At 38.9% G+C, this 27,363-nt stretch overlaps 1 protein-coding gene across 4 annotated transcripts in view; it reads right to left on the reverse strand.

The window, feature by feature from the left end:
- Window positions 1–14,458, reverse strand: part of DYNC2I1 (dynein 2 intermediate chain 1) — a 117,565-nt gene extending 103,107 nt beyond the window's left edge. For all 4 annotated transcript variants that reach the window (XR_005216909.1, XR_005216908.1, XM_037835708.1 and 1 more), the window contains exon 1: window positions 14,318–14,458. Coding sequence is in view for 2 of the 4 variants with exons in the window: in XM_037835708.1 (XP_037691636.1) it covers window positions 14,318–14,332 (15 nt within the window). In the remaining 2 variants the exon portion in view is untranslated. The remainder of the gene's footprint in view (window positions 1–14,317) is intronic.
- Between the last annotated feature and the right edge of the window lie 12,905 nt (window positions 14,459–27,363).

Genomic DNA, 27,363 nt, shown 5'->3' on the forward strand with positions numbered 1-27,363 from the left:
ACACTGGTCACCAATGTGGTATCACTTTAAACTGTGGCATAAAAAATGCGCAGGCTGCAATTACTTCCCAGAACCAGGCTGGTGCAAAGGGACCTAATGGGAATCTTCTTGTCATCAACATTTCATTTCTCTATGAGATGAAGTCAGTCACCAAATTCTATTATTGCTTCCTCTAAAATGTTTCCTAAATTCATTATTCCTGTCTAGTTTCCCTATCAGAATCCCGTCTAGGCTTTAAATTTCAAATTGTACTCTGTACAAAATAGCGAATGTATTTCCTAAACTTGTGTCTACAGTACACAAAGTTGGCACTATTCGTCCATGCTAATGGAATATACTATATTTGAGCCAAGTGATGATGATTCCATTGATTTTCCACACAGTCTTGCTTAGTTCTATCACATCAGCAAAAATTCACAGAATTATGGATTAGAATTATGGCCAAAGAACCATATGATTCATCAACCCTAAATGGTAATAAACTGAAGTAATATATTTTCTAAAATATCCAAAGAGTTTTAGACTGGTTTACACACATCTTTAGAATTAAGATATAATTTACCTTTTACTATCTTATTTTTAAATTATTCCTTAAATTCAAAAAAAAAATTTTTTTTAATTTCAAATTCAGTTACTTAGGAACAAATTATTAGATTTGGCTTAATTAAGAGGAGTAATCAGAATGTTTAAAAATAAAACAATAGATTACTTTTACTACAGAATAGGCTTAGATCCGAGATTTGATTTTTTACTTAGCAATAAGCAATGAGATATGTAAGCTAGAAACAATTTGGAAGATTGATTGATGAGTAAAGGGGCCCGCTGATTTTTTTCTGTAAAGGGGCCATATGATAAATATTTCATGCTTTGTGAGACACACACATGCACACACACAAAGTTGGCTTATTCACCTCCCTTAACTGCTCATCATTCTCTTCTTCATTGTTTCTCTACATAACTGATGGGTCTCTGCTAGGAAGGTTGCTGGGGAAGAAAACAGAAACTAAGTGAACTAGGATTATAGATTTCATCCATTGAATCCACCAGCCAAAATTCTTTCCTAAACTATTGATTTTTGAGGGCTCCTTAATATTCCATTCTATGGATATACCATAATTTATTCATCCAGTTCCTGAATGATGACTGTGTATGTTGCTTCTAATATTCCATATCACAAACACTGCTACAGTGAATATCCTTATGTTTTCCATTTACATGTAATTATTTGAAGTTGAGAGTCTTGTATGTGGGATTGCTAGGTCAGAGGGTATGGGCACCTAAAATTTTGATGCACTGAGTCTATTTTATAAAAGAGATGCCAATCTCAGAGAGGTTGATTCATTTCTAGACTTGGCTGGTGGATTAGAATGTAACAGAGGAGCACCCCGCAAGTGGAATAATGAGGACCAAGCCTTGGTGAACGATTGCATTTACTCTAGGCACATTAAGTTTTTTAAAAAACAGAATGAACAGCACTACACCCTACCCAAACAGTTAATGCCACTAGTTCATATTTCATATCAAAAATTTAAAGAATAGAAAATTATTTTTAACTAAGGATAATCTAAATGCATACATACATATATATGTTTTTATATCTTTCAAGCTTTGATTAATACATTTCATGGTAATACTAAGCTCACATGGTATCATTTGTTGGTATGTGTATTAGTGTTCTCTAGGGAAAGAGAACCAATGAGAGATATCTGTAAATATAAGATTTTATAAAAGCATCTCATGCAACTGTGGGGATGCACGGGTCCAAATTCCATAGGGCCAGTTGCACAGGTCCAAATTCTGTAGGGCAGGCAGCAAACTGGCAACTCCAATGAAGGTGTTCAATGAACTCCTCAGGAAACCCTTCGCTGGCTAGCCAAAGGCGAACTGAAGGTTCTCTCTCTTTCTCCCTTACAAGTCTTCAACAAATTGGATTAAATCCAGCTGACTGAATTCTCTCATTGAAGAAGACACACCCTTCATTGATGAAATCAGTCACAGGTGGAGTCAATTGACTAATGATTTAATACACCAGCCTTCTGGTTTAACAACCAGCCACAAATGTCCTTGCAATAACGGGTGGGCAAATGCTTACTTGACCAGACACCTGGAAACCATCATCTGACCAAGTTGACACATGAACCTAAACACAGTCCACCCCTTGTCAACTTAGTAGTTATATGCATCATCTTAAACCATACTTAATCTCTAAATAGAGCACAATTACAGACATATATTTCACCTAACAATACTCAGTCATCCTGCATACAACCAGAAACGCACTAAATCTCTCCAACCCAATAGGGTACAAGTCCTTGGGTAATGTTGACTGTTAAACTTGATTTCCTATAACTCAAATACTGCAAAATGAACAACACAGCTTATATCATATGGTAAGGGGATAACATAGAGAAGAAAACAAAGATATCTGCTTTATGGACAAATACAAACATACTCATAAAAAAAAAAAACAGGGAGGAAATATACATGCCATCATAGTCCTTGTTTCTGGAACTGGTCACATGGTCATGGTTCATATTTATCACTACCTTCTTCCACTACCCATTCCATGTTCCCTTTACCCTCAGCAGGCACTTGAGCAGACCATGGTTCTTTGCCTGGTGGGGTGACTCAAACCTTCATTCCTGAAGTTTCTGGGCCATTGGTAGTCCTGCCTGGATTGGGTTGTTGCAGTTTTCCATTGACTTTAATCACAGTGCATAGTAGTTGTGCTGGTTTGGATGTATTATGTCCCCTGAAACACCATGTTCTTTGATGCAATCTTTTGGTGGCAGATGTATTTAGTGTTGATTAAATTGGAATCCTTTGACTGCTTCCATGGAGATGTGACTCAATCAACTGTGAGTGAAACATTTAATTGGATAATTTCCATAGAGGTGTTACCCAGCACATTCAGGGTGGGTGTTAATTGGATCTTTAAAAAGAGCCACACAGGCCAAGATTCTTGCTACAGCCAAAAGGGACACTTTGAAGAAGGCACAGGAGCTGAGAGAGGAGCTGCAGCTTACAGAGACATTTGGGAGACGGCCTTTGAAAGCAGACTTTTGCTCTGGAGAAACTAAGAGAGGACAAACACCGCAAGAGCAACTAAGAGTGACATTTTTGAGGAGATACAGCCTAAAGAGGAATGTCCTGGGAGAAAGCCACTTTGAAACCAGAACTCTGGAGCAGATGCCAGCCACATGCCTTCCCAGCTAACAGAGGTTTTGTGGACCACTGGCCATCCTCCAGTGAAGGTACGCAATTGTTGATGCCTTATCTCGGACTTGATGGCCTTAAGACTATAACTCTGTAACCAGATAAAACCCCTTTATAAAAGCTGATCCACTTCTGGCGTTTTGCAAAAAGGCAGCATTAGCAAACTGGAACAGTAGTACTAAGAGACGCCGTGGGGATCTCCTGTATTCCAGGAAAACTCTTCTTCACCTCCATTGTGTAGTTGCAGTGCTATTTCCCCTTGATAGTCAGGATCAATCATCCCAGCCAGTACAGTAATCCCCTTCCTTGCCTGTTGATTCAGAGGCATGAGAAGCCCAAAGTGGCCAGGGAGCACTCTTAACCTCCAGTTCAATGGAATTATTGTTGTGTCTCCTGGTGGAAGCACTCCTCCTTTGAGAATTAAGACTTGTAGACCAGCAGAGTATAAGGCTGCAGGGGCAGGAAGCAAAAATATTCCCAGTGGATCACTAAGAATGATAGTGAATGGTGCCACTCCTGTTTCCACCCCTTGATTCCTGGACCTGTGAATCCTGGCTGTGGGAGAAACAGCCCCATAGAGTGGATGTTGATTCAGAGCATATCCAACCTCCTGGAGAACACTGCCCCAGCCCTGCAAGGTATTGCCACCTAGTTGGCACCATAATTGAGTCTTCAAAAGGCCATTTCACCATTCTATCAACTCAGCTGCCTCTGAATGATAGGGAACATGGTAAGATCAGAGAATACCATGGGCATGTGCCCATTCCCTCACTTCATTTGCTGTGAAGTGGGTTCCATGGTCAGAAGAAATGCAGTTTGGAATACCATCACGGTGGATAAGGCATATTGTAAGTCCGTGGATGGTAGTTTTGGCAGAAGCATTGTGTGCAGGGAAGGCAAACCCATATCCAGAGTATGGTCTATTCCAGTGAAAACAAATTGCTGCCCCTTCCATGATGGAAGTGTCCAATGTAATCAACCTACCACCAGATAGCAGGCTGATCACCTTGGGGAATGGCACCATATCGGGGACTGAGTGTGGGTCTCTGCTGCTGGCAGATTGGGCACTCAGCAGTGGCTGTGGTCAGGTCAGCCTTGGTGAGTGGAAGTCCATGTTGCTGAGCCCATGCATAACCTCCATCCCTGCCACCATGACCACTATGTTCATGAGCACACTGGGCAATGACCGGAGTGGTTGGAAAAAGAGGCTGACTGGTAGCCACAGAACAGGTCATCTTATCCACTTGATTATTAAAATCTTCCTCTGCTGAAGTACCCTGTGGTGAGCATTCACATGAGACACAAGTATCTTCATATTTTTTGCCCACTCAGAAAGGTCTAACCACATACCTTTTCCCCAGACTTCTTTGTCACCAATCTTCCAATCACGTTCCTTCCAAGTCCTTGACCATCCATGTTTCAGCCAACCACCCAAACAGTTAACGCCCTTTCTAACACCTTGAGCTACAACACTGAATGCAGAATCTCTGCCTAGTGGGCCCATATCAATAAATTCAGCCTAATCCAACTTTATATTCCTCCTTCCATTGTCCCACACCCTTAATATCCATTCCCACACATATTACCCTGAGTTCTGTCTATATAAATTGAAAAACTCATGCAGTTCTTTTGGATTATGGCGTACTTCCTCAAGGGTCACACTTTGTACCTCATCCTTCAGGGCCTCTTGGCACTTTAGTCTAGTTATAGGTCTTGAAGAAAAGAGTGGTGATGGCAGTGGGTCATAAAAAGAATTAGAAGTATCCCTCAAGTCAATTACCTCAGGACATTCCATTGCCGTTTCATCTGGTGAAACAGGATTAATCTCTCCAGACAGAGGAGTGTGGGCTGCTTCCTCAGGGGAGGTGATTACAGGTTTAGCAGGCAGTGAAGGGTTAATCTCTTTAGGTAGAGGTTGAATGGCAGGCTCTTAAGGACAGACTGTAGGTCAGGAAGCATTTCCTCAAAGCAGGCTGGAGGTTGGGTAGCTGTCTCCTTAGGGCAGACTGGAGGCATGTGGGGTATGGAGTGTTTCCTTGGGGCAGACCATTACAGGTATATCTAGCAAAGACTTGGAAGAATCCAGGGTTCCAATATCCTCACCGCCATTATTATCAATCCATATGTCCCATCACAAGTTTCAGGATCCCATTCTCTTCCAATCAACGCCTTTACTTTAACAGCAGACACCTTGCAAGTTTGAGATTTTAGTTTATGTTGTAAATCTGCTATTCACACAATGAGACTCTGGGTCTAGTTTTCAGAAATCTCAAGTCTGTGGCCATAGGAAATAAGATTTTCTTTCAGAGCACACATGGAAACCTTTACATCTGTCATAGAGCATTTAAGTTTCAAATTTGAAGACTTTAGCTTGTCCCTTTCTCCTATAACTTTATCCAGTGTATCTCAGAGCAACCAGCCAACATCATTATACCTCTTAACTCCACAAAACTCTGTTAAAGTTGATTGTACACCATGGATGACTGTATGGTATGTGAATGTATCTCAATAGAACTGAATTTAAAAAAAAAAAAAAAACTCTGTTAAGGTGTCAAAAACACTGTCACTCAGAGCCTTGCATCATACAAGGGTATGATCAGGAGAATCAAATGGTGGTATTCTGTGTATCTCCATTGTCAATTCACACCATGGACTGTCAGTGCCATCTTGATTATTGGAAATGGAGTCATTAATGCCTCTGAATCTAATCAGAGTAGAAAACCAATTGTAAAAGCCCACTTTAAGATTCTGTGTCTCAAGAACCACTCCTGGTACCAAGCTGTATTAGTTAGGGTTCTCTAGGGAAGCAGAACCAACAAGAGATATCTGTAAATATAAGATTTTATAAAAGTGTCTCATGCAACTGTGGGAACACAAAAGTCCAAATTCCATAAAGCAGGATGAACGAGTTCAAATTCCATAGGGCAGGCAGCAAACTGGCAACTCCCATGAAGATGTCTGATGAACGCCTCTAAAAACCCTTTGCAGGCTAGCCGAAGATAAAGTAAAGCTTCTCTCTCTTTCCTCCTTAAAAGCATTCAACTGATTGAATTAAGTCCGCCTGATTGAATTCTCTCATTGTGGAAGACACACCCTTCATTGATGTAATTAGTCATATGTGCAGTCAACTGATTAATCATTTAATAAACCAGCCTTCTGGTTTATTAACCAGCCACAAATGTCCTTGCAGTAACAATTAGGCCAGTGCTTGCATGACCAGACAGCTGGACAACCATCATCTGGCCAAGTTAACACATGACTCTAACCATCACAGTATATAACAGAAAATTTAAAAATTTTTCACAGAGTATAAAAATTAATAAAAGCTGGTCATAAACACTGTAAACTTAAGTGTTTTTAAAGAGCTACCCTTGAAAAGAACTGTTATCTTATCAAACATATTTACAGCCTACAAAAGCAGCATTAATTTTTAGTTTTCTAAAAATAGTTATAAAATACTAAAATTTGGTATGAACTTTACTACAAATAAAGATCACAAAACCAGTTGATGTCAATTGTCTGAGCAAATAAGTATACTGACACAAACCTAAGGAAAACCTTAGTGCATGATAAAAGTTATAACAAACAATACCAAAAAGTCCAGTATACTTTTATTTCAATAACCTCATTAAGCTTTTAACCTTCCCTTTATTTTATGAAATAAGCTATACTAAATAATTCTATATAACACTATAATAATAATTATATAATTAGGTTCTAATGACCAGTAGGCTAATTTCCTAAAACATTAATGACAAACTTGCAACTGAGAACCTAATACAGGTATTCATTAGCTGCCAGAAAATAATCAGCCTTCAGGTCATTGCTTTTTTTACTTTGTCTATTTATTAAATACATATCAGAATAAAACCTCAAGAGTAATTTATAGTAACACAAAATGAAATCAAATAGATGAACTGTCTTGGCCAGAACATTGGAAAAAAAGACACAAGAGAAAAAAAAAAATTCAGGGTAAGAAGAGGCAAATACAAGTTTGCTACACACACAATTGGGATATCTGATTATTAAATTAAAAGGTTAATGGTTGAAGAACCCTAACAATTTGCAGTGCCTGATCTAGAATCCAATCTTAGTGGTGAAGAACAATTCAAGAAGAGAACTGATAGGTAAATAGAGCTAAGGTTTTGGGGTATTGTTTAATCAATTAGAAAACCTTACTTCAATTAATCTGGTCCTTTTTTCATAAATATGAAAGGATGTTTGAGAAAAATCAATATAATAAAAGAGAAGAATTTAGACAAACAGAAAATGATTCTGGAAGAATGAGCCATAATTCAAGAAAATAAAAAAATTTTTTTTTAAAAAGGTATATAAGTAATATCATCCAAAAAGTTTTAGAAAATATCATGAGCACAAATTAAAACAAATGCTACAAAGGAGCAATCTGAGAATAACAAAGAGTTCTTGATATTAAAATAAATTAAATTAAAAAGTAAAAAAAAAAAAAAATATGAACCTTGAGCTCAACATCTAATAGGACATTGAATCAGAGTTCGAGAAAGAAAGAATGGAGAAAATGGGAGGAGAAATAAAAAAAATACAATTGAGTCTCATTATTCATATTTGCAAATTCATGTATTCAAATTTATTTGTAATCCCCAAATCGATAGTCATGATGCTTTCCCGGTCATTCATAGAGTTGCACAGAATGGCAAAAAAATTGAGTTATCCAATGTGCACATTCCCAGCTGAGATCAAACAAGGCAACACTGTGTTCTCTTGTTTTTAGCTCTCATTCTATAAACAAGTGTCCTTTTTGCAGTACATTTAGAGTCATATTTTTCATTTTTGTGTTTTGTCAGTGATTTTGTAACTTAAAATATCTCCTAAGTTTAGTGCTGAAGTGCTGTCCAGTGTTCCGAAGAACAAGAAGACTGTGATGTGCGTTACAGAGAAAATATGTGTATTAGACAAGCTTTATTCACGCAAGAGTCATAGTGTTGTTGGCCATGAGTTCAATATACAATAAATAATATACAATAAATAAGGTTTCTTCAAACAGAAACATATATAAAACAAAGTTATGAATTGATGGGTTGGTGAAAATGTTGTGACCAGAAGCTAGGAGGAAACCAATCCTGTATTTCCCCGGGGAGCAATGGTTCACTATTGGCTACTTCAGTGTTTGTGGCAACTTATATAACACAACTATCATGAATAACAGAAATCAACGGTAATAGAAGAAAATATCACAGAAGTGAAGATAGATATGAGTTTTATTTTGAAAAGGGTGATCCCATGTCATAAATAATCAATGAAAAAAGACCCACAATCAACATATCATCACATATCTTCAGAACACCAAGGATAAAGTTCCTAAATCTTCAGAGAGAAAGAAAATATTACTTACAAAATGTCTCATCAGCCAAACTGGACATTAAAGACAAAAGTATAATGCCATCAATATTCTGGGGGAAATGATTTGGATCTTAAAATTCTATGCTGCATGGAGATGGAAGAAGATGGCGGCAGATGGAGATGGAAGAAGATGGTGGCATAGAGATGAGCAGAAGCTAGTTTGTCCCCCTGGAACAACTAATAAACAACCAGGAACAACTAGAAAATATTTCACAATAACTGCTGAGGGACAACCATGACTGTCCACACATCATACACCAACCCAAATTGGGTGTAATGCCCGAGATCCCAGCATAAAATCTGTAAGTAAAAACTGCAGATCCAAGCTGGGAGCCCCCTCCCCCCACAGCCCAAACTGTAAAGCCTCCTGGTGCTAGAGAGCAGCACTCTCCCAGTAAGTGAATATAGCTCAGCTGAGCTCCAACTGGGGTTTTAATTAACAAATGTGGACTGCTCAATAAAAGATATGAATCCCCAACAAGCAGACAGAGGCTTTTGGTGACAACCTTGGAGAGCTGGAGGGTGGCCACGGACTGGCCCTGAAGGGGGGCTTTCTGTCCTTTTTTCGGGTCAGTGGAGACAGCCTCAGCCATTTTCAGTTCCCAGTGCTCTGACCCAGACAAGGGTGGAGATACCACAGGCAGAGAAACTATTCAAATGTAAATGACCTCTCCCTAGGAGCTGTATCTTCTCTAAGAGGAAGAAGGTGGTGCCAAGCTCTACTACCTGCCTTCCTTTCAGAACCAGACCCCAGAGCCTGGGGAAAACAGCCACAGGCCACACATCCCACCAGTCTGGAGATGCAGGTTAACAGGCGCTAACTGCTGGGCAGAAAAGCAGAGCAGCTTGAGGCCTCAAATGGTGTACCAATCTTCTAAGACACACCCCCATGGAGATGTGATACTATTGCCTCTTTCCAAGACTTGAGCCCGTCCTGGTGGGAAAACCTGATTGGGGTAACAAAGGAAACCAGATGCTTAGACAACAGAAAATTAAAACCTACACCAAGGAAAATGAAGTGATGGCCCAGTCAAAGGAACAAACTTACACTTCAACTGAGATAGAGAAATTTAAACAACTAATACTAAATCATTTCAAAAAGTTTAGGGAAGACATGGCAAAAGAGATGAAGCATATAATGAAAACACTGGACATACATAAGGTAGAAATTGAAAGTTTGAAAAAACAACTGGCAGAATCTATGAAAATGAAAGGCACAACACGAGATGAAAGACACAATGGAAACATAAAACAGCAGATCTCAAGAGGCAGAAGAAAACACTCAGGAAGTGGAGAACAAGACACCTGAAATCCAACACACAAAAGAACAGATAGAGAAAAGAATGGAAAAATATGAGCAACATCCCAGGGAACTGAATGACAACATGAAATGCTTGAATGTACATGTCATGGGTATCCCAGAAGGAGAAGAGACAGGAAAATGGGCTGAAGCAATACTAGAGGAAATAATCAATGAAAATTTCCCATCTCTTATGAAAGACACAAAATTACAGACCCAAGAAGCGCAGCATACCCCAAACAGAATAGATCCAAATAGGCCTATGCCAAGACACTTAATAATCAGATTATCAAATGTCAAAGATAAAGAGAGAATCCTGAAAGCAGCAAGAAAAAGTGATTCATCATGTAAAAAGGAAGCTTGATAGGACTATGTGCTGATTTCTCAATAGAAACCATGGAATCAAGAAGGAAGTAGGGTGATACATTTAAGATGCTGAAAGAGAAAAACCACCAACCAAGATTCCTATATCTGGCAAAACTGTCTTTCAAATATGAGGGAGAGCTTAAAATATTCTCTGATAAACAGACAATGACAGAGTTTGTGAGCAAGATCCCTGCTCTACAGGAAACACTAAAGGAAGCACTGCAGACAGAAAGGAAAAGACAGGAGTGAGAGGTGTGGAAAACAATTTTGGGAGATAGTAGCACAGCAATGTAAGTACACTGAACAAAGATGACTGTGAGTATGGCTGAAAGAGGAAGGTTAGGACCATGTGGGACAGCAGAATGAAAGATGAAAGATAAACACTGAGACTGTATAACTCAGTGAAACCCAGGGTGCTCAATGATTGTGATAAAAGTTACAAATTTGTTTTTACATGAGGTAGAACAAATGAATGTCAACATTGCAAGGTGTTAAAAGTAGGGTAGAATTGTGGAGAAAATACAATCAATGCAAACTAGAGACTATAATTAACAGAAACATTGTATTATGCTTCCTTTAATATAACAAAAGCAATATACCAAAGTTAAATGCATATGGGGGAGGTGGGGGGGGGGCAGGGGAAGGGACTCCTGGCATTGGTGATGTTGTCTGACTCTTTATTCTACTTCAGCTGAGTGCTATCTTTCATTTTGTTGCTTTCTAGCTGTCATGTTTTTTTTTCTTTTCTTTCTCTCTTTTTCCTTTTTCTTTTGTCTCTCTACCTTCTTTGACTCTTCCTCCTTCTTTGTGGAAGAAATGGAGATGTCCTTATATAGATAGTGGTGATGGTGCTGAATACATAAATACGTGACTATACAGGGAACCAACGATTGTTTACTTAGGACAGAATGCAAGGCATCTGAACAAAACCATCCAAAAAAAAATGAATTGATGAAGAAACCATGAGGCCACTATATTGAGTGAAATAAGATAGACACATAAGGACAAATATTGCAAGGTCTCACTGATATGAATTATTATAATATGTAAACTCATAGACATGAAATATAAGTTACCCAGGATATAGAACGAGGCTAAAGAATGGGGAGCGGATGCTTATTATGAGCAGAATGTTCAACTAGGGTGAACTTAAACATTTGGAAATAGACAGGGGTGATGGTAGCATGTTGTGAGAATAACTAACAGTGCTGAAAGGTGTGTGAAGGTGGTGAAAAGGGTAAGCTCAGAGTCACATATGTCACCAGAAGGAAAGTTGGAGGATAAAAGATGGGAATGCATAAAACAGTGAATCTTGTGGTAGACAATATCTGTGATTAACTGTACAAATATTAGAAAACTCTCTCATGAACTAGAACAAATGTATGACACTATAACAAGAAGTTAATAGAGGGGCATATAGGAAAAAAATATACACCTATTGCAAACTATATACTACAGTTAGTAGTATTTTAACATTCTTTCATCAACAGTAACAAATGTACTATACAAACCTATGAATCAATAATGGAGGGGAGCTGGTATGAGGTATGGGAGGATTTGAGTTTTCTTTTTTTTTTTTTTTTTTGTCTTTATTTCTTTTCTGGAGTAATGAAAATGTTCTAAAAATTGAAAAAAAATTAATTGTGGTGATGGATGCACAGCTGTATGATGGTATCATGGGCAACTGATTGTACACTTTGGATCTTTAGACAGTTGTATGGTATGTGAACAATTTCAATAAAAAATTTTTTTTTTTTTAATTCTATGCTGCATCAAACTCTCAAACAAGTATATGGGTATAATAAAGATATTCCTATATATGCCCTTGTCGAAAAAGTCATTTGATAATATAACCAGGGAAATAATTAAGAGATTTCATGAAATAGGAAGACACTAATCCAAGAAATAGTAGGCTAATCCAGAATAAAATGAAAAGGAATTCCTGGATGGAGGCCTAGAAAATAATTAATCTCTGTTAGAACACAAAGTCACAGCTCCGAGAACAATAATTAAAAAAAAAATTCTTTAAATAGAATAACTGATTAATAAACTAGACAATATAAATAAGTTTTTTAAAAAAAGGCATGTTCTTTTCATCTTTTCACCAAGGCAATTAAAAAGTACATAGCATTCTTTGAAATTTGCTCTATAGCTACTTGTTAAATTTTAATTTGAAAGTTATTATCTTTTTGTATATATATATATATATATATATATACGTTATATTTCACAATAAGGAAATAACTGAAACTATGGTACTGTAACATAACATTTTTGGAAATTTCCTATATAATTACTTGTTACATCGTACTTTGAAACTTATTACCCTTTTGCATATATGTTGTATTTCACAACAAGGAAATAACTGAAACTGTGGAACTGTAACCTACAACCTATAACATTCTTTGAAATTTGCTCTCTAACTACTTGTTAAATTGCATTTGGAAAGTTATCACTTTTATGTATATATGTTGTACTCCACAATAAAAATTATGATAAAAAAATTACAGGAAAATCAAAAGGCCATTTAAGAAAGACATGGTCCAAATATGAAGAAAACTAAATTGTGATGCAATTAATTGAATGTAAGAGAAGGTGATCTATTTGATGCCAGGAACATTTTTTCTTGAGCAGCACCAGTTTAGGGATATAGAACTCCATTTTCTCTACTGGTCCAATCACACTACATGTTTCTGCAGTAAATATTATTTCCATAATCACAATGTCAAAGTATTTATTGATTTTCAATTTTAAAAATTAGCCTATAAACAAATCACAAAAACCTAAGTTAGAGGGAAACCTAAATTACAGAATAACTTATGACATGTAAAGTTAATGATATAGAAGATGACAGAGGCCAGGAAGCTGGAGGGCTGAGGATAAGGAGAAATGGAGTCTAGTATAGAGCATTAATTTCTTAATCTTAACCAGCAGAAAGCTGAGATACTATTTAAGATTGCTATAACACTAAATATATCTTAAAGAATATCATTTAACATTGTAAAGGTAAGTGATAGAAAAAAGACAAAAATACTAGAGGCTGGAAGATAGGTGATGCTTGCAAACTAAATTCCTCATTTTTTAGGGGAAATAGATAACAGTGAGTGTTTAATTTAATAATAGGCACTGCTCTAAGCACTTTTACACATAATATCTCATTAATGTTAAACTCTACACTAGGAAAACTGCCTATCTTTTAGTAAAAGTAAAGGAAAAGTAATAACATGCAAAGATGACATCCTTGCACAGAAGTGCTTTACTTCGTAAGAGAACTGAACACTGAGTTTAAAACACTGTACTCTGATATTTAGTGGTACTTAGATATTTAGAATTATAAATCCAGAACAATTAAACCAGGCCTTGCTGATCACTGAAGGGCGTTTATTTGGCACCAAATCCTGAGATATACGGGACTATGGAAACTATGCTCTCTCACAACAAAAATTTCTAGCCTCTAAGGCACTTCAAACCTATGACTTGAGAATAATTAGAGCATACTACGTTTTCACAATGGTATGTTTCAGCCATTAAACCGTTGTTTTTCCAATAGCTGGATCAAAAAAGAGAAAGCATCCAACAAGCCCCTCAGGACTTCAGAGAAGACCCATAGAAGGAAAGAGTTCGCTTTACAAAAACAAGAAGCATTCTAGCCCATCTGTAAGATTCCTTGCGTAACCTCAAACTTCAGCTAAGATCCCAGAAAAAAAAGGAAGGGGGTTCATTGTAAATAAAAAGATGGAAGGGTTATTTATTCCGCTGCTCGAGGGGATCTTAGATCCCAGCACCTTTGAAGTAGAAAGAACTACTCTGGCCAGATTTCCTCCAGAGTCCTCCAAAGAAGTTATAAAGAATTTTGGAGCAGGACGAGCCCCTTAAACTAATCCAGAGCCGAGGGCTCTATAAAAGTAACAATTCTGTGAGTTGAAGAGATGAAACGATACCGCGAGCAGCAGGGGAGACCTCGGGAGTGAAAAGCAGAGGAGGCCAAGAGCCGGGTACCCGTCCCGAGGCCCTCTCCCTCCCAGGCCTCTTCCCGAATCCGCTCCTTGCACTGACCTTCCCAGGCTCCATGGCTGCTGTTAAGGCCGAGACGGCCCGGAAATTTTCGGTTCCTGCCCAGCCACTAACCACTCCTAGGAGGAGACCGAGCCAGGCGGGAGCCAGCACTCCTCCGCCCGATCCGGGACTGCGCCGCGGCTTGCTAGGAGCAGGCTCTACGCGTCCCCCGATCCCTAGCAACAGGCAGACAGGAGTAAGCGATTGCCGAGCGATCGCTGAACTCCCGCGCCCAGCTCAAAACCCGATCTATTGCAGGGCGGAGGAGGGAGGAGAGTCGCGCGGAAAGAGTGCACCAAAGGAAGCTTGGGTGCGGCCCTGTCTTACCCCGCTTCGTCATTTCTTTGCTTCAAATCTGTGTTTTGCTGAAAGTAGCAGCCAGCTGTGGGAGAGGGTCTCCTCTCTACCACACCCACACGCTCATAGCCTCCCACTACTTCCCACCTAATGTGAGTCACAGCCAAGGCTCTGCAAGTTAAGAAACAATGAGACTTTCATCTCCTACACCTCGGTCACTTCCAAAAAGTGGCTAGGGGTGCGGACCCACAAACAGTTAAAGAGAAAACTGAGATTGAGATCTTGTTAACTCAGGAGATTTCTTCCCCCTAAATTTATACAGAGTACTGTTTCTCCTTAGTCCTTCTGAAAACACTGCCGAAACAGACAGACCAGTGAAGTCAAAAGTGCTTTCCGGGAATCAAGGCAAAGGAAGACAAGGTTAGTAGTTCAGAATAGAATGAGAGGAGTCCAAAAGAGAAGACGCCTGAAAAATATTCAGAGGACAAGGGAATAAGATTTTATCATTAGCGCCCACGCATTCAGGACCTGGAAGTCAATCTAACTCTTAATGCATTCTTCATGCCTACAGAAGAACTAACGTTTTCCATTTCCTGAAATGTGTTGTTTTCTTACGCTAATTAGACACAGTGCTAGAGACACAGTGCATTGCACAGAGCAGGCAATGACAATGACAATCTCTTAAATACCTGCCATATTATATGGTACAGATGAGGAAACTGAGGCACAGAGCTAGTAACTTGCCCTTACTACTTAATCGACTGCTACTTAAACTTAACAAGGTTGCTTACTTAAGCTCATGTGTACCTAAGGTAAAATGCCTTCTGACCCAAGGAAAAAAGACTATTTCAAACAAATAGCATTGAAAGGCAGTGTATTAAGATCCTAAAATAACATCTTAAAGTAATTCCACATCATAGCTCTTAAGCCAAGGAAATAAAAACATCCCCATGATGTCCCATTATTAAATCTTGGCAGGTCTCCAAAGTTCAATTTAACAGATTAACAATAGATAATAAAAAGAGTTTTGTATTTGTATAAGGCTTTACACTTTACAAATTATTTTCTCATATATCGTCATTTGATAAAACAATCCTGTAAGATATAGGAATCAAAGTATTTGAAAAAGTAGTTTCCGAATAAATTCATTTTTTATTTTGCTTTTTACTTTTTTTTGTTGTTGTGAAATATAACATATATACAGAAAAGTGATGACTTTCAAAGTACTATTTAACAAGTTGTTAGAGAGCAAATTTCAAAGAACGTTATGGTTTACAGTTCCACCATTTCAGTTATTTCCTTATTGTGAAGTACAAAATATACACAGAAAGGTGATAACTTTCAAAGTAAGATTTAACAAGCAGTTATAGAACAAATTTCACAGAATGTTACAGATTACTGTTCCACAAGTTCAGTTATTTCCTTATTGTGAAATATAACATATATACATAAATGTGATAACTTTCAAAGTATAATTTAACAAGTAGCTGTAGAACAAATTTCGAAGCATGTTATATGTTACAGTTCCATTATGTCACTTATTTCCTTCTAGCTATTCTAGAATCTAAAAAAAAAAAAATTTATTCATGCAAAGATTCATCATTCATAATCCTTTGTTAAATCCTATCTTGTCAGTTGCTACCCCTCTCTCTCATTTGATCACTGTCTCAATCCTCAGGGATATCTGGGAAGTGATCACCCTAACTTATTCATATTGAAAAGAGATGTCCATATCATGGGGAAGGGGGATGCACCTGGTTGATATTCTTGGAGAAGCTGTTGCCTCTGGGTTTTGGGATTATATGGCATAGGAAATGTTTTGGTTTGCTAATGCTGCCAGAATGCAAAACACCAGAAATGGACTGGCTTTTATAAAGGGGGTTTATTTGGTTACACGGTTACAGTCTTGAGGCCATAAAGTATCCATCAACAAAGGGCACCTTCACTGGAGAAAGGCCATCGGCATCCGGAAAACCTGTTAGCTGAGAAAGCACATGGTTGGCATCTGCTTGCTCTCAGGTTGCGTTTCAAAATGGTGTTCTCCAAAACGTCTGCATCAGCTTCCAACGGCTGTCTTCAAAATGTCTGTCTCAGCTACAGCAGTGAGCTCCTTATGTCTGAGCTTATATAGTGCTCTAGTAAACTAATCAAGGCCCATGCTGAATGGGCATGGCACACCTCCATGGAAATTATCCAATCAGAGCTATCACCTAGAATTGGGTGGGTCACATCTACACTGAAACAGTGAACCAACAGGTTCCAACCTAATCCACACCAATATGTCTGCCCCCAGAAGACTGCACCAAAGAACATGGCTCTTTTCTGGAGGACATAATATATACAAACCAACACAGCAACACTCTGGGGATTTAAGTTTCTGAAAAATAAACTTAGTGAGTGAAATTTTATAGAGGCTCAGACAGGGATCTAGGTATTCTTTAGTATTTTTGGGATTACTGTTGGTTAAGGCTTGGCCTACTGTGGCCATTTGGAATATCTAGCTGGAGCTGGAGCTTTGTAAGAGTAACCTCCAGGATAGACTCTCAAATCTATTTGAAATCTCTTAGCCACTGAAACTTTATTTTGTTACCTTTTTTCCCCCCCTTTTGGTCAAAAGGGATTCTCAATCACTCAATGCCAGGAAGAGGCTCATTCCTGGAAGTCATATCCCACATCACCAGGGAGACTCACTCCCTTGGGAGTCATGTCATGTCCTATATAGGGGGGAGGGTAATGAATTTATAAAATGACTTTATATAAACCAAAAGACAAGAACTGAAACATTAAGACAGATATTCTGGATCTCAGTTTTTTTTCTTATCAGATTTATTTTACATAAAGCTTAAAAAAAATTAAAACCAACCTTAAGCACACAAGACTGGAGAGATGTAGATCCTATTCCAGTAATGCATGTTATAACTGATACTTAGTTATGTTTCTTTGAACTAATTTGCATTTGTTTCAGTATGAAAATGTTACTTAGAAAAGATTCCACTTAATATTTTCACAAAAAGAAAGTAGAATTTAAAATTGTGTTTAAGGAGTACCTCAGTGAAAATGTTTCTAATATTTTATATTTTTGATACCATGGTCTTTCTATATTTTTAAATTATATACTATTATGAACCAGTTTACAGTTTCATGGATCTGTCTTTTTGGTCCAGACACAAAGGCCATTTACTGAGCTCCCTGCCATGGACAAATTTTTAACAGATCCAATAAGCCTTTTGTATTTAATTATTCTCTGGTTTTGACATATCACTTCATTTCCAATCAACAGCTCTTAAGAAAAACACAATAAGGGAAGAGTGAAATGTAATCCCAATTAACAGCTATATTTATTTAGGGACTGCTCTAAAGCAAGTGCTTTCCATTTGCTATCTCATTTAATTCTCATAGCACCCCCATGAGATAGGAATATTACTATTTTTTAGACAAAGAGACTGTGGGCCAGAAAAATTAATTAGCTTGAAAAATTAATTAGCTTGCCTACATACACACAACTAGGCAGGACATTGGTCTGATACCAAGGTCCACTCTCTTAACTACTGTGCCTGGGTTTGGATGTATTGGCCCCCAAAATGCCATCTTCTTTGATGCAATCTTGTGGGGGCAGATGCATTAGTGTTGATTAAGTTGGAATCCTTTGAATTTTCCATAGAGATGTGACTCAGTCAACTGTGGGAGAGACCTTTGGATAATTTCCATGGAGGCGTTACCCCATCCATTCAGGGTGGGTCTTAATTGAATCACTGGAGTCCTATAAAAGAGTTCGCAAACAGAAGAAGGTGCAGCAGCCAAGAGAGACACTTTGAAGAATGCACAGGAGCTGAGAGTGGAGCTGGAACACAACCTGGGATCAGTAGACGCCAGCCACATGCCTTCCCAGATAACAGAGGTTTTCCAGATGCCATTGGTCTTCCTTCGGTGAAGGTATACTTGTATTGATGCCTTCATTTGCACATTTTCATGGCCTTGAGACTGTCACTTTGTAACCAAATAAATCCCCTTTATAAAAGGCAATCCATTTCTAGTATTTTGCATAATGGCAGCATTAGAAAACGAGAACAACTACTATCTTACACTACAGCTGAGAAAACAAAATTATACTAGAAAAGCTTCATACCGATGCCTGGATCGAATGTGATGACGAAATAGATCCATCAGTCACATCATTAGAAAAAGTTACATGCACATACACACACACACTCACACACTGCATACCCTAGGCATGGAATCACAAAATCCTATCAAATCTATCTCCTAGTTTTTTCTAAAATCTGTCAACTTTCTTCACTCCAGCCCCTATGAATCCATCATCAAAAGGCAGCCAGTTATTTAAAATGTAAATCCCATGTCACTTCCCACTTCCATCTCCATCCTCAGCTCTTATCCAATTGCATTGTTTCATTCACCAAAAAAAATAACTTAGAGTTTCCAAAATGCACTATGTTTCCAGGGCTTTGCAAATGCTGTTCTCTCTTTCCCACTATCCCACATCATATTTGCCAAATAAATGGATTTACAGCTATATAGGAACCTAAAATAATCTTTCTCTTCTCTGACTTCCTAAAACAATTATTTTCTAAATAATTCATTTGCCAGACAATTATATTTCTTCTATCATCTTTATTCATTCAATAGATGGCTTATTCAGTTCATTCAATGAACTGGACACTGCTAGAATACTAGAGATAGAAACCCAAATAAAACAGTATCTGGGCAGAAGAGAGGCAGGGCAAAATGGCAGCATAGGGAGGTGTGAAATTTAGTTAGTCCTCTGGAACAACTAGCTATAGCCAGGAACAACTAGTAAATAGCCTGGAACAAATGTTGGTGGATATCTGAGACTGGACACACATAGTATATAAGTCTGGAATGGGTGGAATGGCTGAGATCACAGCATAGAACTGTAGTAAACCTCCCAAAACTGCGGACCTGGCACCTCTCCCCAACCAGCATGGCAGGCTGAGCTGACACACTTTGCTGTGGGAAAAAGCAGCAATCTACTAGGAGGAAGGGAATGTAGTTCAACCAAGCAAAAACTGTGGTTTTAGTTATTGAATTTGGACTACTGAATACAAGCTATGAGCACAGATAAACCCAGAACAAGCAGTAAAGGAACCTGAGGTTTCTCCTGGCAGAGAGGAGGCAGGGCTGAAGGAAAAATATATATATAAATAAATAAAAAGAGAGGCTTTTGGAGTCAGAAGAGCTCAGAGTACTGAAAAAGGGCTTTTTTCCAAGAAAGGGAGCACATAGAACACGGCACCAACACTGCTTCTTGACTGGTAACCGAGGGGCTGGGTTACGAAAAGGGGATTTCTTTCTTTTTTCCTTTTTTTCTCTCATTCTATGTAGCTTATTAGAGACAGCCTCAGGCATTTTCAATTGTCAGCACTGACCCAGGCAAGGGTGGAGTGAAGATAGTTAAAGAGACAAAGAAAGAAGTCAAATGTAGGAGATAAATACCTAAAGGACTTATCTTCCCTAAGAAGGGCAGGAGGCAGGGCCCAGCTCAAGTGGTTGCCCTCCCTCAGAGAACTCAGATTCCAGGGCCTGAGGTAAAAAAAAAAAAAACAGAAACAGCTTAGGCTTGGCTTCTGACACCCTCAGCACCTGGCCCACTGAAAATTAAAGACACCACACCTGTTTAAGCCAGTGGGGAGCTGTGGGCTGACAAGCATTACCTGCTGGGCAGGATAGGAAAAGCACAGCATCTAGAGGCCTCACAGGAAAGCCTGACAATTTTCTGGGTCTCATCTTCAGGGAAACATGATACTGATTACACCCTCTTCCTGAGACCAGGGCCCATCTGGTCTGGGAAAATCTGATTGGGATAATCAAGGAAGCCAGATGACTAGATAACAAAAATTATGAATCACAATAGAAAAAAATGAAGATATGTCCCAGTCAAAGGAACAAACTCACACTTCAAATGAGATATAGGAGTTGAAACAACTAATTAAAGATCTTCAAACAAATATGCTACATCAATTCAAAAATCAAATTAATGAGTTGAGGGGTATGTGGCAAAAGAGATGAATGACATAAAGAAGACATTGGGTGAACATAAGGAAGAACTTGAAAGTTTGAAAAAATAATTGGCAAAACTTAAGGGAATGAAAAACACAACAGAAGAGATGAAAAACACAATGGAGACATACAACAGCCGATTTGAAGAGGCAAAAGAAAGGATTCAGGAACAAGAGGACAGACCATCTGAAATCCTATGCACACAAGAACAGATAAGAAAAATAATGAAAAATATGACCAGGGTCTCACGGTATTGAATGACAACATGAAGTGCATGAATATACATGTCATGGGTGTCCCAGAAGGAGAAGAAAAGGGGAAAGGGGCAGAAAAAATAATGGAGGAAATAATCACTGAAAGTTTCCCATCTCTTATAAAAGATATAAAATTACATAACTGTTCTAGTTTGCTAATGCTGCCTGGATGCAAAACACCAGAGATGGATTGGCTTTTATAAAAGGGGGTTTATTTGGTTACATAGTTACAGTCTTAAGGCCATAAAGTGTCCAAGGTAATACATCAGCAATCAGGTACCTTCACTGGAGGATGGCCAATGGTGTCCAGAAAACCTCTGTTAGCTGGGAAGGCACGTGGCTGGCATCTGCTCCAAAGTTCTGGTTTCAAAATGGCTTTTTCCCAGGACATTCCTCTCTTGGCTGCAGTTCCTCACAAATATCACTGTTAATTGCTCTTGGGGTGTATGTCCTCTCTTAGCTTCTCCAGAGCAAGTGTCTGCTTTCAATAGCCGTCTTCAAACTGTCTCTCATCTGCAGCTACTGTGCATTCTTCAAAGTGTCCCTCTTGACTGTAGCTTCTCTTCAAAATGTCCCTCTCAGCTGCACTGAGTTCCTTCTGTTTGTCAGCTCATTTATATGGCTCCAGTGATTTAATTTAGACCCACCCTGAATGGATAGGGTAACACTTCCATGGAAATTATCTAATCAGAGTTATCACCCACAGTTGGGTGGGGCACATCTCCAAAGAAACACTCAAAGAATTACAATCTAATCAATGCTGATACATCTGCCCACACAAGATTACATCAAAGATAATGGCATTTTGGGGGACATAACACATTCAAACTGGCACAATATCCAAGAAGCACAGCATACACCAAACAGAATAGATATGAGTAGACTGACTCCAAGACACTTAATAATCAGATTATCAAATGTCAAAGACAAAGAGAGAATTCTGAGAGCAGCAAGAAAAAAGTGATCCATCATATACAAAGGAAGCCTGATAAGACCATGTGCGGATTTCTCAATGGAAACCATTGAGGTACGAAGGCAGTGGTATGATATAGTTAAGATACTGAAAGAGAAAAACTGCCAACCAAGAATCCTATATCCAGCAAACCTGTCCTTCACAAATGAGGGACAGTTTAAAATATTTTCAGACAAAAAGACACTGAGAGAGTTTGTGAACAAGAGACCCACTTTACAAGAAATACTAAAGGGAGCAATACAGGCAGATATGAAAGACAGGAGAGAGAGGCTTGGAGAAGAGAGTAGAAATGAAGACTATCAGTGAGAGAAAAAAGGGGGGGGGGAATAAAATAAGATAAGATATGACATATGTTCTAGTTTGGTAACTCTCCCTTTTCACAAAACACCAGAAATGAATTGGCTTTAATAAAAAGGGGTTTATTTGGTTACACAGTTACAGTCTTAAGGCCATAAAGTGTCCAAGGTAACTCATCAACAATCGAGTACCTTCACTGGAGGATGGCTAATGGTGTCCGGAAAACCTCTGTTAGCTGGGAAAGTGCATGGCTGGCATCTGCTCCAGAGTTCTGGTTTCAAAATGGCTTTTTCCCAGGACATTCCTCTTTAGGCTGCAGCTCCTCAAAAATGTCACTCTTAGGTGCTCTTGGGGCGTTTTACCTCTCTTAGCTTCTCTGGAGCAAAAGTCTGCTTTTAGCGGCCATATTCAAACAGTCTCTCATCTGAAGCCCCTCTCTTCTCAGCTCCTGAGCATTCTTCAAAGTGTCCCTCTTGGCTTTAGCAAGCTTGCTCCTTCTGTCTGAGCTTATACAGTGCTCCAGTAATTTAATTTCAGACCCACCCTGCATAGGTGGGGCAACACCTCCATGAAAATTATCCAACCAAAGGTCTTGCCCACAATTGACTGAATCACATCTCCATGGAAACACCCAAAGGATTCCAAAATCTAATCAACACTAACATGTCTGCCCACACAAGATTGCATCAAAGATAATGGCATTTTGGGGGACATAATACATCAAACTGGCACAATCCACCCCCTGGACCCCAAAATGACATTATCTTTCCATATACAAAATACATTCATCCCACAACAATATCACAGAAACTTAAATCATTTCAGTAACAATAGTTAAGAACAAGATCCTATCAAAATCAATTATAGGCATGGTCAGTCCTAAGGCATAATTCTCCTTTAGCTGCGGATCTGTGAACTTAGGACAGGTTATATGCTTCCAATATACAAAGGAGGGACATTCATAGGACAAACACTCCCACTGCCATAAGGAGAAACAGTAAGGAAAACAGGGTTAACAGGACCAAAACAATTCCTAAAACCCACAGGACAAACTCCATTAGATCTCAAAGTCTGCGAGTCATTAACAGAATGACGTTGCATACTTGGGGCTTGACAGAGCAGGAGTCTAACCCTTCCTAAGGGCCTTTGTGGCAACCCTTTCTTCTCCAAATGCTTGGGTGAGTGTTCCAACATATCCACACATTGGGGAGACCACCTTCTCGGCCCCACCCTCCTCAAACATTAGGGCAGCACCTGGATTCTCTTCCATCTCCAGGGCATACACTCAACCCCTTCAGAACAGTGGTGTGGCAGCCAGGCTCTCCCCAGTCCCCTGGGAATGTGCTCCACCCTCTTTGAGGCCTGAGGTGGCAAAACCTTTCCTGAACATTGAGGTGGAAGGCCCGCCCTCGACCTCTGGGGCAAACTCACCCTTTCCATGAGTGTGGGCCACTCCACTCTCCCAGCCTGGGATCTCTTGACACCAGACCCCAACCTCCATGGCTCTGTATTTAAAGAAATTTTTCCTTCAATTTGTTCCTTGTCTGTCTCCTCCAGTCCTGACCAGCAGTGGCTCTGTCTGTAAAGAGCTAGCAAAAATTCTGTTGGCTTCGCATGAAGCACACAGGGGTCAAAGCCATCAGACAACAGGACTTTCCACAAATACTCTCTGCTTAACTCCTTCTCCAATCTTGGCTTGTACCGAAATGGTGGCAGAGTTCCATGTTTGGTTACATCCTCATGTTGGGCTGTAGCTTCTGGGGTTTCACCACCTGGAAACCCAGAGTCTTTCAGGCCATCAATTTCTGGTTTCTTTGAAACCAAGAGTTCATTTCTCAGCTTATCTCTGTCCTCTCATATTTTTCTATAAGCTGCGAGTAAAAGCCAGGCTACTACTTCTACATTTTGCTTGGAGATCTCATCAGCTAAATATTCCAGGCTGTTGCTTTCAAATTCTGCCTTCCATCCGACACCAGGACTCAATTTTGCCAAATTCTCTGCCACTTTAAAACAAGGATCGCCTTCCTTCCAGTTTGCAACAACACATTCATCATTTCTGCTCAAGGCCTCATCAGAAGTTATCTTGAGAGTCCATATTTCCACAAACAGTCTCTTCAAAGCAGTTTAGGCCTTTTCTATCAAGCTCCTCACAATTCCTCCAGAATCTTCCCCTTATCCATTTAAAAAGCCATTCCAACATGTTTGGTATTTGCAAACTCAGTAGCACCCCACTTCAGGTACCAAAATCTGTTCTTTATTGGATCACTGGAGTACTTTAAAAAGAGCCACACAGACCCAGATGCAATCTTGTGGGGAAGATGTATTAGTGTTGATTAGATTGGAAGCCTTTGAGTGTTTCCATGGAGATGTGACCCACCCAACTATAGGTGATAACTCTGATTAGATAATTTCCATGGAGGCATGGCCCCACCCATTCAGCGTGGGCCTCAGTTAGTTCACCAGAGCCCTATAAAAGCTCAGACAGAAGGAGCTTGCTGCTGCTGCAGCTGAGACACATTTTGAAGACGGCCGTTGGACGCTGACATGACATTTTGGAGAATGCCATTCTGAAACACAACCTGGGAGCAAGTGGATGCCAGCTATGTGCCTTCCAAGCTAACAGAGGTTTTCCAGATGCCAATAGCCTTTCTCCAGTGAAGGTACCCAATTGTTGATGTCTTGCCTCATACACTTTATGGCCTTAAGACTGTAATTGTGTAACCAAATAAGTCCTCTTTATAAAAGCCAATTCATTTCTGGTGTTTTGCAAAATGGCAGCATTAGCAAACTGGAACAGAGTATTGGTGGAGAGGTCAAAAATGATAGAGGGGACAGGTGATAAGGCCCAGACCTAGGTAGGAGGGGATCTAAAACAAAGCTAAAGGGTTTTACTTAAACAGAAGATAGCACTTGTCTCTGAAACTAAAAAGAAGAAAGGATGAGTGCCAATGCTGAAACTTTATAGTTTTGTACTAGAATACTCACAATGATGCTCTTATTTCTTCCGTAAAAACAGTGTCTTTCATTGGAGAGCTGCCTGCACAGAAGGTAAGGATAGTGGTAACACGAAAAGGTTACAGCAGACATAGGGGTATGAGGAGCAAAAATCTAAGAACTAAACTTGAACTTGTTTTTAGAATTAGTGCAAAATGAGATTCATTGTTGGCAATAGCTATACTTTCTGCCTTCTTCATATCATTAAATATATGGAAGGAGCTAGAAGTTTGGTGGGGGTGATGGAAAAGGCCCTAGAAGAGGTTGATTTGACATATAAACAAGGACACTTCACTTTTCTTCAATTTATTTTACGTCCAGAGGTCAAATACTTTATAGCAGATGGTATAAGATTATTTATATGGTTAACGTTCACAAAAGCCTGTATCTATAGGATGTGATTCTACGACTCTTTAGAGGTAAAAATGCAAAAGACAGAAAGACTAATGCTCCTTCCTACGTTAACCATGGAATGACTTGTTTTGCTGCCTTAGGTTAAAAATTTGGTCTTGAATGAAAGGTGGTATTAAGAGCATTAAGTTGTTGCACAGACAAAGAGGTTGAGACTGGCCATTTTAAATATTTACAATTTATATAATTTAATTTGGTGCTGCAGCAAACAAGAAAATTATACCTCCTTCCTTCCCTTGCTTGAAGTATAGGGCCCTTGTTTGCAGTTTAGTATTCTAGCCTCTAGAGCAATTTTTTATATATTTATGTGTATTTGTTTATATATATTCATATTATTTATATATTCACACACATATACATACATAATTATATACACATACATAAATGAAGGGGTAGGGAGAGAGGTATTCCAATGTCAAGGTGACCCTGCTGCCAGTCATTCATTTATTCATCCAGCACCTACTGTGCCAGGCACCCTGCTAGCCTGAAGATATGGTAATAAACATAATAAATATGGTTCTTGCACTCATGAAGCTTAAAGCCTAGTTGAGCTATTAATGAAAAAGTTACTGGTGCATGCAAATAATGTTTCCCCCATCCAAAAAAAAAAAAAAAATCTAATGCTAACAGCAAAATTTTTGTTCATTGCCTCTTGCCAGGGCTGTGATTGATTGCCTTTATCGAGTCTGTAGTTGGCAATTTTCTTCATTTTACAGGCTTTTACTCAAACAAAAGGTCCATTTCATCTCCCATATGTGCAAAGCAAGGTGTTCTGTGGGATATGTTCTGTCCTGAAGAGGCCAGACTCCATCATTACACCTACAGCATAGTTCTCAAGCAAGTTATTTCAGAATCCTTGCCATACAGGAAGAACCCATATGACATCAATAATAAGTATTAATCAAGAGAATAAACATGTGTAAGCATACTGCAGTTTCTCTCCAACAGTCTCTGCCCTTCCTAAAGGTGATCATTTTAAGGCAGTCAGCAGCATAGAAGGAAAAAAAAAAGACCTTATTTTGTTACAAATTGGCTCAGGATTTCTGTTGAACTCGTTGAATATGCTCCAAAACACTCAGCTAGGATGTTCTCTGCTATTGTTTTTGGCTTTAACCAGACTACTGTGATTGAATCTACTGGAAAATAAAGTGAATCAATAGCTGATGTATTTCTATGAGCTATCTGGGAAATGCTCCAAGAAATTACAAACCAACTAAACTACTGCTTTAAAAATAGTTAATTTCCATAATTTTTAAGGCCTTTTAGAGAATCAGTGTAGAACAGCGCTTAAAAGTTGGATTCTGAACTTTCCTGCTCATGTGCCAGAAGTGTCCCCTTGGGCAAGTTATTTGAGCCTAAATTCCTTCAATACATAAAGGGGATAATATCTACATTACTGTGTGGTTCACATCTCAAAGACAGAAAATTCCAAAATAGGAAAAACACATTTTAAACTGTCTCCTTATTAGGTATAGGCTGAAAGTTCCTTTTTGTTTTGACGCTGCGACCTATATAGGATACCTATAGGAAGTGGTTTTTGTTGTCCTTATTACTTAAAAATATACTAAAAGGTAACTTCTTAAAAAGTAAGTATACTATACGTGCAGAGAAGTGCACTTATCCTAAAGGTTCAGCTCGGTGAATTTTCACAACATGAACGCACCCTCAAGAAACAGCATTAGAGTAGCCTAGAACCCCCTCGTGCTCCTTGAACTTACGGAAGGACACGGGGCCTCACCCCTGAAGATTCTCATTTAGTAGGTTCCAATTTGCACATTTATATT

This window comes from Choloepus didactylus, chromosome 5 (assembly GCF_015220235.1).
Source record: "Choloepus didactylus isolate mChoDid1 chromosome 5, mChoDid1.pri, whole genome shotgun sequence".
Classification (NCBI taxonomy): domain Eukaryota; kingdom Metazoa; phylum Chordata; class Mammalia; order Pilosa; family Megalonychidae; genus Choloepus; species Choloepus didactylus.